The 12,861-nt window shown below is 55.4% G+C and overlaps 1 protein-coding gene across 2 annotated transcripts in view; it reads right to left on the bottom strand.

Annotated features, from left to right (window-relative positions):
* Positions 1-2,529: 2,529 nt before the first annotated feature.
* ALDH3B2 (aldehyde dehydrogenase 3 family, member B2) overlaps positions 2,530-12,861 on the bottom strand; it is a 13,991-nt gene continuing 3,659 nt past the window's right edge. For both annotated transcript variants that reach the window (XM_011942336.1, XM_011942337.1), the window contains 9 exons: positions 7,865-8,027; positions 7,298-7,408; positions 6,966-7,086; positions 6,707-6,792; positions 6,501-6,582; positions 5,664-6,050; positions 4,772-4,938; positions 4,031-4,130; positions 2,530-3,767 (listed from right to left, as the gene is read on the bottom strand). In XM_011942336.1, the coding sequence (XP_011797726.1) occupies positions 3,583-3,767; positions 4,031-4,130; positions 4,772-4,938; positions 5,664-6,050; positions 6,501-6,582; positions 6,707-6,792; positions 6,966-7,086; positions 7,298-7,408; positions 7,865-8,027 (1,402 nt within the window). In that variant the 3' untranslated portion in view covers positions 2,530-3,582. The remainder of the gene's footprint in view (positions 3,768-4,030; positions 4,131-4,771; positions 4,939-5,663; positions 6,051-6,500; positions 6,583-6,706; positions 6,793-6,965; positions 7,087-7,297; positions 7,409-7,864; positions 8,028-12,861) is intronic.

Below are 12,861 nucleotides of genomic sequence, written 5' to 3'. Positions count from 1 at the left end.
GGCTGAGGCAGGAGAATGGCGTAAACCCAGGAGGCGGAGCTTGCAGTGAGCTGAGATCCGGCCAGTGCACTCCAGCCTGGGCGACAGAGCGAGACTCCGTCTCAAAAAAAAAAAAAAAAAAATCAAGATTGAGAAAAACTGACCAGGTGCAGTGGCTCACGCCTGTTGTAGGGTCCAGCCCTATGGGGTCTATGGATTTTTTCTCCTCGTGTGCAGAGAGGAGAGATCATAGAAATAAAGACACAAACAAAGAGATAGAAGAAAAGACAGCTGGGCCTGGGGGACCACCACCACCAAGGTGCGGAGACTGGTAGTGGCCCCGAATGCCTAACCATGCTGTTATTTATTGGATACAAGGCAAAAGGGGCAGGGTAAGGAGTGTTAGTCATCTCCAGTGATTGATAAGGTCACGCGAGTAATGTGTCCACCACAGGGGGCCTTTCCCTTTTAGGTAGCTGAGGCGGAGAGACAGAGGACAGCTTACATCATTATTTCTTCTATGCTCTTCTCCGAAAGATTAAAGACTTTAATACTTTCACTAATTCTGCTACTACTATCTAGAAGGCAGAGCCAGGTGTACAGAGCGTAACATGAACGTGAAACAGGAGTGTGACCGCTGAAGCACAGCATCACAGGGAGACTGTTAAGCCTCCAGATGGCTGTGGGCGGGCCTAACTGATGTCAGGCTTTCCACAAGAGGTGGTGGAGCAGAGTCTCCTCTAATCACCGCCCCCCTGGGGAAAGAGAGGCTCCCTTTCCCGGTCTGCTAAGTAACAGGTGCCTTCCCCAGGCACTGACGCTACCCCTAGACCAAGGTCCTCTAGGTAATGGGTGCCTTCCCAGGCGCTGGCGTTACTGCTACACCAGGGAGCCCTCTAGTGGCCCTGCCCAGGTGTAACAGGGCTCACACCCTTGTCTTTTGGTCACTTCTCACCGTGCCCGTTCAGCTCCTATCTCTGTATGGCCTGGTTTTCCCTACGTTATAATTGTAGAACAAAGATTATTATCATATTGGAATAAAGAGTAATGCTACAAATGAATGATTAATGATATTCATATACAATCATATCTATAATCTATTTCTAGTATAACTATTCTTATTCTATATATTTTCATTATTATACTGGAACAGCTTGTGCCCTCAGTCTCTTGCCTTGGCACCTGGGTGGCTTGTCGCCCACACCTGTAATCTCAGCCCTTGGGGAGACCGAGGTGGATGGATCATTTGAGGCCAGGAGTTTGAGACCAGCCTGGCCAACATGGTGAAACCCCATCTCTCCTAAAAATACAAAAAAATTAGTCGGGTGTGGTGGTGGGCACCTGTAATCCCAGCTACTCAGGAGGCTGGACAGGCGAATCGCTTGAACCTGGGAGGTGGAGGTTTCAGTGACCCAAGATTGTGCCACTGCACTCCAGCCTGGGTGATGGAGCAAGACTCTGTGGTAATAAAATAAAATAAAATAAAATAAAAAGATTGAACAAAACAAAAATAATTACATGAAATTAAGTAATTGATACAAATACTTAAATGTGAGACTATCACCTTACTTTGTTTTCCAGATTCAAGGAAATTTTCTGTCATAAAGTGTCTATAGTTTGTGATTTTTTTTTTTCTTCTTTTGCCCAAATTCCCCCCTAAGGGGCCTGGGGAGTCACACCCTACAAACCACAGAGTCTCATCAGAGAGGCTTTAATTTTAACCCTCTAGCGTGGTCTGCCTTCTGACCTGACTCTGGCATAACCTCACATAACAAAAAAGAGAAGAAATCAAAATACTTTAACTCCAAATGTATTTCCTTGCCATATCTTGAAACTGCCCTGCAAAGTTGTCTCCTGTGGGAAAAATCTACATTCTGTAGAGAATCCCCTTTTCCCTTTTTTTTTTTTAAAGTTCTTTCCAGATCCAGGAGATAATCAGCTAAGAGCCAGGCACCCTTTTATGTTAGATAAGAAACATTTTAGGCCAGTGTGGTGGCTCACACCTGTAATCCTTGCTCTTTGGGTGGCCGAGGCATGTGGATCACTTGAGGTCAGGAGTTCAAGACCAGCCTGAGCAACATGGTGAAACCCCGTCTCTACTAAAAATACAACAAATTAGCAGGGCATGGTGGCGGGCACCTGTAATCCCAGCTACTAGGGAGGCTGAGGCAGGAGAATTGCTTCAACCCAGGAGACAGAGGTTGCAGTGAGCAGAGATCGCACCTCTGCACTGCAGCCTGGGATACAGAATGAGATGCCACCTCAAAAAACGAAAAACAAATCCTGCTCCCTGTAAGCAGGACACAATTAGAAACATCGATTGTATTACCAAGGTTTGGACTGAATCACCATATTTAAGAAATGTGGGCTGGGAATGGTGGTTCACACCTGTAATCCCAGCATTCTGGGAGGCCGAGGTAGACTACTTGAGCCCAGGAATTCAAGAGCAGCCTGGGTAACATAGTTCTAAATCTGAGATTTCCTTTATGATCAAAGATGGGTGGGAACCCCATTCTACAAGATAAGTGTCAACCTCAGAGAGACAGACTCTCCAGAACAGGTGAATTTATTTGGGAAGAGCAGAGGATTACTATCTGGGCTATGAGTGCTAGGAAGGATCCCAGGCATACACAGAGGGCCACAGCCAAAGGGACGCTTTTAAAGGACAGAAGTCCATGTAAGCTGCTTTTAAACAGGGTTTGTAGGTCACAAGCTGATCGCAGGAGTTGGCGATGGTTTTCTGGTGGAGACGGCCATGGTAGGTCAGCGTCTGGAGTTCATCTGGAATACTACAGTCTTGAGGACGTGCTTTCGAGATGCCCTGTGTCTGGTCTACATGCAGGAGTGTCTTGTGATAAATCCTGTTATCGGCATGTGTGTGTGAGGGCTTCTTTGTGGCCCCCCGACTCCATTTTATTAGAGTTTGACATAAGTGACTCCATTTTGGTTCCAGCAACTTTCACATAAGGAAACTGAGGCTCAGAGAAGTCAAGGGACTTGCCCACACGTCCCAGCAACACTCTGCAGTGGAGGGGTGCAAACCCCGGCTTTCTCTGTGAATGGAGCTGCTGTGGGTGAGTGCAGGGTGCTGTGTGAACCAGAGGGGTGGTGCAGAGACTAGTGTGGGATGTGAGAGGATCCCTGGGGGAGGCAGTGCTGGTACAATTGGGATGGGGCAGAGGCGGAAGTGCGTGTGTGCCTAGAGGACGGAGCAAAGGCCTGGAGGGATCCACGCTCTCAACCGTTCAGTGCTGCTGCCCCTAAGAAGGCAGGGCACCGTATTTTCCAGGGTGACGCTGCCCCTGGGACTGGGCCTGGCCAACCTTGACCTAGAGAGCAAAGGGCTAGAAGTGGGGAAGGTGGGATGAGTGAGGTTACTTGGCATGTTCTGTAGTCTCTTGGCCTCTCTCGAACAGCGTCCCTCAGATAGAAGCAAGACCTTGCTTTGCAACCCTGGCAGCCAGGATGCAGCCATGTGACAGCTCCAGCAACCTGAGGCTGGGGGAGCCTGCGGTCTGGAGGAACAATGTGAGTTGGGAGCACAAGCCCATCATGGCTAGACTCAGGTTTCTCTGCGTGACCCGTTGGAGCCGGGTGGGACGCTCACAGGAGGGTGCAGCTGTTGGAGCCCATGCCCCAGCGTAACAGCTGCTGGTTCCAGTTGGTATAGGGCGGGTAGCGGATCTCCTTTAACTTCTCCAGGCCGGAGGGGGTGAGCATGCAGGTGCGGTGGTGGGAGAAGGTGTCAAAGGTGAACTTGCCGTGGTACCGGCCCATCCCGCTGTGGCCTAGGTGGGCACAGAGAGCAAGGATCTGAGGCTAGGCTGCCCATGCAGCCCTAGCAGCAGGCCACTGCCCTGGCCAGGGGCACACAGCTGGCAGGGAGCTCAGAGAGAGCCAGGCCACTCACAGAGCCATTGTACAGATAGAGAAACTGAGGCCTTGAGAGGCCCAGGGCCCGGATCAAGGTTGAACAGTGAGCGAAGGGACTTCCTCGGTCTGGGGTACCAAAGCCAAGCTTTCCTGGGGGTGGAAATGGGCAGGTACCTACCAACTCCCCCCAGAGGCACAGACAGCAGAGACACATAGAGGAAGCCGTCGTTGCCTGCAAAGCCGCCACTGCTGGTCCGCTCCAGCACCTGGTTCACAACCTGCCGGGCAGTGGGAAGGTGGGTGGTGGGCTCCAGTCACGGGAAGAGGGCTTGAGCCCCGCACGTCCCACAGTGGAGGTGAGCCTCATCCTCACACGCCCCTCCACCTGCCCCTCCACCCTCTAACAGGCAATAATCTCCCCTCTAAGCGTCTTCTGGGGACACCACCTCTCAGTGATGGCTGGGGTGCCGTGGGGTGAATACCAACATGGCGCAAAGACCAGGAAGCCCTGCAGGACCGCGGGGCCGGCAGCCTTGAGTCTAACGGTGAGGTTAGGATACTGCAGTGTGGGCTGCAGGCTCCACCGCGACCCGCTGGGCTCTATCAGGCCCCCGCTCTGCTCTGTCCCTGACCTCCATTCGGGGCCTCTGCTTGCCCATGCAGAACCTTTGCACAGTCCAGGTGCAGGCTGCACCAGCCAGGACAGAGGACGGGCCCGCTACATGCCTGGTGGGTTTGGACCCTGTCCTCTCTGCCAGGCATCCTTGCGCCAGATGCGGTGGTACCAGCTGGCCTAGATATAGTCACCCTTGAGGCATCTGCTGCTCCAAAGCCCTCCTAGGAAGGGCTGTGAAAGGAAAGGGGCCAGTCTGTGCCCCTTTCAGCCCCTCCATTGCCCCCAGCCCGGCCGCACCCCCACCTGGCTGCTGTTGGAGAAGGCGTACAGGGCCAGGGGCTTCTCCCGCCTGTTGATGAACTCGATGGCCTCGTCCACGCTCCGCACATTCACGATGGGCAGGATGGGCCCAAAGATCTCCTCCTGCATCACCGGCTCCGTCTCCTGCACGTCCACCAGCACCGTGGGGGCTGCCGGGCACCAAAGACCGCTCAGCCCTGGAGCCACAGTCAGGACAGCACCCAGGGGTGGGGGTAGAGATGGGGACAGGGCCACGGGCCAGGGCTCCAGGCCAGGATCCCAAGGTCTGACTTCCCATTGCTTTAGGCTTCGGATTGTTTAGGGAAGAAAGTCTCCCCACAGCTGCCAAGAAGGGACCCTAGGTCTTCCCCAGCCTGCTCAGGGCCTGTGGGGCCCAGAGAATCCCCCAACCTTGGTCTCACAGTCAGGGGTGATGGGATTCTTAGAACCTTGGGGTTCATGAGGCGACAGCACCCCAGAATATTGGAGCCACAGTGTCCCGTGAGCTGCTGAGCCATACGGCCCAGGAGACTGGGGGGCTCAGGACGGGGCCATCAGAGTTTAGAACCTGGGGATCGTGGGCTCGGAGAATCTGAGGTTGTGGCCTTTCAGGACAGCCGGTGGGGGGATGGGAGTTCATCTTAGCACGCTGGGCCCTGGAGCCCTGAGATCCGAACTCAGCGAATCCAGGGCTGAGGGATCAGTTTAGCCTTGTGAGGCCACAGGCTCAGAAGCACAGAGACGGAGTCAAGGCACTGGAGCCATGGCTCAAGGCCGGGCTCTGACAGTGGGGCCGGCTTTCAGGTGCGGGTCCAGACTCGTGGCCCAGCCGTGGGCCCTCCCGTGAGGAGGGGTCTTGGCCCAGGTGGGCTGTGGCAGGGGCAGCAGGACTCACCGATGTAGCGATCGCTCTCGTCACTCTGGCCCCCAATGGCCACATGGCCGCAGCCCAGCAGTGCCCGCAGCCGCTGGAACTGTTTCTGGTTGATGATGCGGCCCAGGTTTGGGGAGCTCTGGGGGTCGTCGCCATAGAAACGGGTGATGGTGCTCTGCAGGGCGGGCAGCAGCCTCTCCTGCATCTCGGGGCTGCACAGGACGTAGTCGGGGGCCACGCAGGTCTGGCCGGCGTTGAAGTAGCGGAACCAGGCCACACGGTTGGCCACGGTCTGGGGGTCGCAGTTGTCGTCCACGTAGCAGGGGTTCTTGCCCCCCAGCTCCAGGGTGACAGGTGTCAGGTGCTTGGCGGCAGCGGTCATGACAATCCTGCCCACACGAGGGCTCCCTGGGTGTGGAAGGAAACCAGAGTGGCCGTTCAGTGACCTGGGCCAGGCGGGATGGCCCAGCCCAGGGCCCCGCTCCTCCCTGGAGAGGTGTTGGAGTCAGTGGGCTCCCTAGGCACACGGTGAGGAGACCCCATCCTCAACTGGTCTTGACCACACGCTCCAGGCACCTGACTCTTGCCAGCTTTCTTCATAGAAAGTCCTGGCCCGCCTCACTGCTCTCCTGGCTGGTGTGGCTCACACACTGGGACCTGCCTCCAGCCCGGCCACCCCAGGATCCAATTGCTCCAATGTGCCCAGGGCCTGGCCTGTGCAAGCAGACGGCCTCTGTGCCAGCTCCAGCTCGCATGTGTCACCACTGCTGGCCCCAGCCTCCTCCCTCCACAGCCCTCCCACCCTCTGCCCTGCTGATCCCCTCCGCCTACTCTGGGAACCTGGCCTGGCCCCCTCACCCGTGAAGAAGATGTAGTCGAACTTGTGCTCCAGCAGCTGCCCTGTCTCCTGGGGCCCGCCCAGCACCACGGCAAAGCAGCTCTGCAAGGCAGGATGGGCGGCTCAGGGCAGCTCGGGGGCAGGCTTAGGGGCCAGCCGGGCCTCCTCAGCCTGCAGGGGTGAGGTATAGGGATGCTGGGCACTGCCGGGGCAGGGCCACCCTCACCTGGTCCAGGTACTGGGGCAGCACCTCAGCCAGGACCTTCTCTGTGCCCTGGCTGATTTCTGACGGCTTCAGCACCACGCAATTCCCTGCAGAGGCAGATGGGGACGTCACTGGGGGAGCCCAGGGTCCCCGTGCCCAGCCAGGGACTGGGTTCAGAGGGCCTGTGAGGCCGAGGGTGCCTCATAGGCAGGATTCCAGGGGCCTTTTTGGGAGGTGCTACTGGGCAGGAAGAGCATGGGGTTCGGAACTCCCTCCTCACCTGCAGCGAGGGCGCCCACCAGGGGCACTAGGACCAGGTTCACGGGGTAGTTCCAGGGTGCGATGATGAGGACCAGGCCAAAGGGTTCTTTCCGGATGAAGACCGAGTCCAACTTCATGAACTGAGGCACAGGGCAGACGGTGAGGCCCTGCCAAGGGCTACCCCAAAGCCCACCCACTGCACACTTGGGGCCTCAGCTCCCCGTGCGATGGAATCCCAGGAAAGACGAGAAAATCAGTGACTCGCCCGGGGCCTCGGTGGCAGAAGGGAGCCTGGACCAAAGCTGCCCGGTGCCCTGCCCTTCCCTCCCGCCGCCTGCCAGCAGGACTCACCAGGTTCGTGGAGCCCGGTTCGTCCTTCATCCAGGCCTGCAGGTTCTTGAGGGCATAGTCGACCTCATTCTGGGTAGTGATGATCTCAGATACGTCTGCCTCGAAGGCTGACTGTGGTGGAGGTGGAATTGAGAGAGGTCAGGCCCAGACCCAGGCCAGAAGGGGTCTAGAATTTGAGGAGGGCACACGCAGGCACCACCACCACTGGACACATAAAGACAGCTCCTATGGGAGGCACTGCGGTCCCCTGGGAACTGTGCATGGCTGCGATTCTGATCGGTGACTTCCTGGCTGTGTGGTCTTGGGCAAGCGATGTTAACCCCCGAGTGCCTCAGTTTCCTCGTTTGCGACATGGGAACAGCCATCGAGCCTGCATCACAGGGTGGCTGTGAGTGTTCAGGAGTGAAGGTCAGGTGCCTGCCACACTCCACATGCCAGGGAAGGGGTCTGTTAAACAAACAGGGATAAAACTAGGGACACAGCCAGTCACTAGGGGGCATGGACCCTCCTGAAAGAGGACAGGGATGCCGCTCCGGCCCCTGCCTGGGCCCGCCCTCCACGGCCCACCTTATGCAGGTCCTGGGCCAGCGCGTCTTGCAGAAGCTGCTTGTTTTCTTGAAGGAAGCGGCCCAGGCCTTGGAGCTGTGCAGCCCGGAACTCGGCCGACCGCGTACGCCCCGACTTGAAGGCCTCCCGCAGCCGCCGCAGCGTGTCCTCAAAGGGGTCCATCCTGTCAGACAGGGCAGAGTGAACTGGATGGCTGGGTTGCCCCTCCTTCACAGGCACCCTCCAGCCACCCCAGAGTCTGCACACCCTTGCCCCACCTGCACCCATGGGGGCTCACAGACACCCCATCTCATACACACACAGACCCACTCAACCCCACGGAGCTAGGGCTGCCTGCGCCACCCCCCGCCACTCACCTGCCTCCCAGGCGTGTCCATGAGGGAGGGCCCTGGGCTTGACCTCCCCCACTCCAGGGAGAGGATCCCCCTCCTGGGCGCTCTGGAAGCCCAGCACACCCCACACCTCGGGTGAGCACCATCCCAGCTCTTCACTGCCCTTCCCCTCCTTGCACAGACACATACCCACCCACGTTGGCACCTGGCCACCGCTCCACCCAGACCACTGAGGTGGAACAGAGCTCTCCCCGGGGCCTCCCTCCCTTCTGGGTCTAAACGAGGGACTCGGAGGGTTCTTTGCTCCAGAGCTCACAGAGCGTTGAGGTCGCAGATGGGGAAACTGAAGCCATAGACGTGCCCTAGCGCTGAGGAGGGTTTGGACCCGCTCTGGGGAGGGGGTGGCACTCGGCTGGTCATAGAAGGAAGCAGAAGCGGAGGAGAGAGCTCCGGGGTTGGTATCCGTGGGCACAGGTGGCAGGTGGAGGTAGGTTGGCAGAGCTGAGACTGCCCCAGGGCATGAACCCCTCTGGGCTTTAGCCTGAGGGCCCAAGGGAACCCCGTGGGTTCTGGAGAGGAGGAAGGATCAGGACCCCGGGGGTGGGGGAAGGGGTCCAGGGGGACACTCAGGAGGATTGCCAGGTCCTAGCAAGGGGATTCTGAGCATTCCAGCCCAGGGGCTGAAGAGTGGCGCGCAAATCCTGTGTCTTTGTGTATCCGTGGGTCTGTCTGTGTCTTTGTGTCTCTGTGTCTTTGTATATCTTTGTGTCTTTGTGTGTCTACGTGTGGGTCTCTCTGTGTATGGCTGTCTTTGTGTCCTTGTGTGGGTATGGGTGTCCGCGTGTGTCTGTGTGTGTATGGGTGCTGTGTGTCTTTGTGTGTATGGGAGTCTGTGTGCATGGGTGTGTGTATGGGTATCTGTGTCTTTGTGTGTATGAGTGTCTGTGTGTCTGTGTGTATGGGTGTCTGTGTGTCTGTGTGTATGGGTGTCTGTGTGTATGGGTGTCTGTGTGTATGTATCTGTGCGTGTGTAGGTGTCTGTCTGTGTGTGTTTGGGTGTCTGTGGGTCTGTGTGCGTCTGTGTGTCTGTATGTGTATGGGTGTCTGTGTGTCTGTGTGTATGGGTGTCTGTGTGTGTATGGGTGTGTGTGTGTATGGGTATCTATGTGTCTGTGTGTGTTTCTGTGTGTGTATGGGTGTCCAAGTGTCTGTGTTTCTGTGTGTGTATGGGTGTCTGTGTGTCTGTGTGGGTATGGGTGTGTGTGTATGTGGGTATCTATGTGTCTGTGTGTCTGTGTTTCTGTGTGTCTGTGTTTCTGTGTGTGTATGGGTGGCTGTGTGTCTGTGAGTATCTGGGTGTGTATGGGTGTGTGTCTCTGTGTGTCTGTGTGTCTGTGTGTGTCTCTGTGTCTGTGTGTGTATGGGTGTCTCTGTGTCTGTGTGTGTATGGGTGTCTGTGTGTCTCTGTGTGTATGGGTATCTCTGTGTCTGTGTGTGCATGGATGTCTGTGTGTCCGTGTGTGTCTGTGTGTGTATGGGTATCTGTGTGTCTGTGTGTGTCTGTGTGTACGTGTGTCTGTGTGTCTCTGTGTGTTTATAGGTGTGTGTGTCTGTGTATATGGGTGTCTGTGTGTCTGTGTGTGTATGGGTGTCTGTGTGTGTGTGTGTATGGATGTCTGTGTGTGTGTGTATGGATGTCTGTGTTTCTCTGTGTATCTGTGTGTGTATGGGTGTCCGTGTGTCTGTGTGTGTGGGTGTCTGTATGTGTCTGTTGTGTCTGTGTGTGTATGGGTGTCTGTGTGTGTCCGTGTGTCAGTGTGTGTATGGCTGCCTGTGTGTTTGTGTGTGTGTCTCTGTGTGTATGGGTATCTGTGGGTCTGTGTGTGTTTGGGTGTCTGTGTGTCTGTGTGTGTATGGGTGTCTGTGTGTGTCTGTCTGTGTATGGGTGTCTCTGTGTGTCTGTGTATGTCTGTGTGCCTGTGTGTGTATGGGTGTCTGTGTATGGTTGTCTATGTGTGTGTGTATGGGTGTGTGTGTGTGTCTTTGTGTGTATGGATGTTGTGTGTATGTTTATGAGTGCCTGTGTTTCTGTGTGTTTATGGGTGTCTGTGTGTCTTTCTGTGTATGGGTGTCTGTGTGTTTGTGTGTGTATGGACGTCTGTGCATCTGTGTGTGTCTTTGTGTGTATAAGTATCTGTGTTTGTGTGTGTACAGGTGCCTATGTGTGTGTTTGGGTGTCTGTATGTCTGTGTCTTTGTGTGTCTGTGTGTATGGGTGCCTGTGTCTATGTGTGTCGTGTGTGTGTATGGTTGTATGTCTGTGTGTGTCTGTGTATGGCTGTCTGTGTGTCTGTGTATATCTGTGTGTCCATGGGTGTCTGTGTGTGTGTGTGTGTTTTGGTGTCTGTGTCCATATGTGTCTGTGTGTGCATGGGTGCGTGTCTGTGTGTGTCTGTGTGTGTATGAGTGTCTGTGTGTATGGGTGTCTCTCTCCAAGTGTGTCATGTGTGTGTCTGTGTGTTTCTGTGTGTCCTTGGGTGTATGAGTGTCTGTGTGTGCACGGGTGCTGTGTCCATGTGTGTCTGTATGTATGGGTGTCTGTGTGTGTATGGGTGTCTGTGTGCATGTGTGTCTGTGTGTGTATGGGTGTGTGTCTGTGTGTATCTGTGTGTGTATGGGTGTTGGTGGATCTGTGTGTGTATGGGTGTCTGTGTGTGTATTGGTGTCTGTGTGTGTCTGTGTGTATGGGTGTCTGTATGGGTGTCTCTCCATGTGTGTCATGTGTGTATGTGTGTCTGTGTGTCTGTGTGTGTATGGGTGTCTGTGTGTGTATGTGTGTCTGTGTGTCGTGTGTGTATGGGTGTCTGTGTGTGTATGGGTGTCTGTGTTTCTGTGTGTGTCTCTGTGTATGGGGGTCTGTATGGGTGTCTCCATGTGTGTCGTGTGTGTAAGTGTATCTGTGTGTCTGTGTATGGGTGTCTGTGTGTGCATGGTTGCTGTGTCCATGTGTTTCTGTGTGTGTATGGGTGTCTGTGTCCATGTGTGTTGTGTGTGTCTATGGGTGTATACGTGTGTATGGGTGTCTGTGTCCATCTGTGTCTGTTTATGGGTGTCTGTGCCCATGTGTGTCTGTGTGTGTATGGGTGTCTGTGTGTGTATGGCTGTTTGTGTCCATGTGTGTTGTGTGTCTGTCTACGTGTGGACTTCAGTTATCTCATCCCTCAGCTGCAGGTCACAGGGCCGTGCCCAGGGTTGCTGCCTCAGACTCGCATTGCTGAGGGCAGTGGAGGTGAGTGGTTAGCAGGGCCTTGGCATCCCCAGTGAGTGTCCTTGAGGCCAGTGGCACCATCTACACTTGCACCGCACCAGGCACTCTTGTCATATGTGATGCAGGGACAGTGACAGAGCCAGCTGAACCAATGGCAGAAGTCCCCGTCCTTATGAATGACAAGATGAGGAGAGCAGCCCCTGCCTGGCTCAGGTCCCAGCTGAAGAATGTGGGGAGACAGGAAGCCATGCTGGGCACCTTCCCGGCCACACCTGCAGATGCAGCCTCCCTCCCCAGGGCAGCATCGCCACCATTCCTGGCACAGGACCCCCACACTCAGTGTCCGGCCCCCCCGCGTGAGGGCCTGGAGGAGGACGCAGCATCCAGGGCTTCGCAAATATTCATCTACCGTCTTTGCTCAAGCCCTGTCTTGGGCTACAACCTGGGTGGGTCCTGGGCCCTTCTCTAGTAGCGGGCAGTTTTGGCCTGCAGCGCTTCCAGGTCTTCGGGTTCCAGGGCCCTGCCCCAAAGCTGTGCCTGGAATTCAAGCATCAGCAGCCTCTACCTGGCGCTCAAGCAGCTCCTGGTCACATCAGCTCAGCTCTAACCTCTTCCGATGCTCCCTGGCACCTTTGGAGGGATGATCGCCTCCACCCTGAATCAAGGCCCAGATTGGAGGAGTCTGGGATAAGCTATGGCACACAGATGTCCCGCTGTTCATCCCAGGAACCTGGCCTCAGCGTGGTCACAACTTTCCCAGGTGAGGCAGGTGGGGCAGAGGAACCCCTGCCCTTTCTGAGCTGTCATCGCTTGTCCTCACGTGTGCACATCTGGTGCTCAGTGAAATAATCACGGAGCCACCAGCATCTGCCTGACGGATGAGGAAACAGACTGGGGCTGGAGCCGGACCCAAGCCCCGCCTCTCATCCAAGGTGCTTTCTTGTCCCGCTCACCTGCTGCAGGGCAGGGGTCTGGGCGCTTGCTGGGGCGGGGCTGACTGGTGGGAAAGGGAAATATCTTGGACCCCCAAAATCACTAAGCTAAAAGGAAGATTCAAGCTGGAAACTGATCAGGGTCAACCTGCCTCCCCTTTATTTATTTATTTATTTATTTCTGAGACAGAGTTTCTTGTGTGTCGTGTGTGTAAGTGTATCTGTGTGTCTGTGTATGTGTGTCTGTGGATGTCTGTGTATGTGTGTCTGTGTATCTGTGTGTCTGTGTATGGGTGTCTGTGTATGTGTGTCTGTGTATGTGTGTCTGTGTATGGGTGTCTGTGTATGTGTGTCTGTGTATCTGTGTGTCTGTGTATGTGTGTCTGTGTATGGGTGTCTGTGTATGTGTGTCTGTGTATGGGTGTCTGTGGATGTCTGTGTATGTGTGTCTGTGTATGTGTGTCTG

This window comes from Colobus angolensis, unplaced genomic scaffold (genome assembly GCF_000951035.1).
Source record: "Colobus angolensis palliatus isolate OR3802 unplaced genomic scaffold, Cang.pa_1.0 Scaffold21, whole genome shotgun sequence".
In the NCBI taxonomy this organism is placed as follows: Eukaryota; Metazoa; Chordata; class Mammalia; order Primates; family Cercopithecidae; genus Colobus; species Colobus angolensis.
This window is presented reverse-complemented; position numbering and strand designations above follow the sequence as displayed.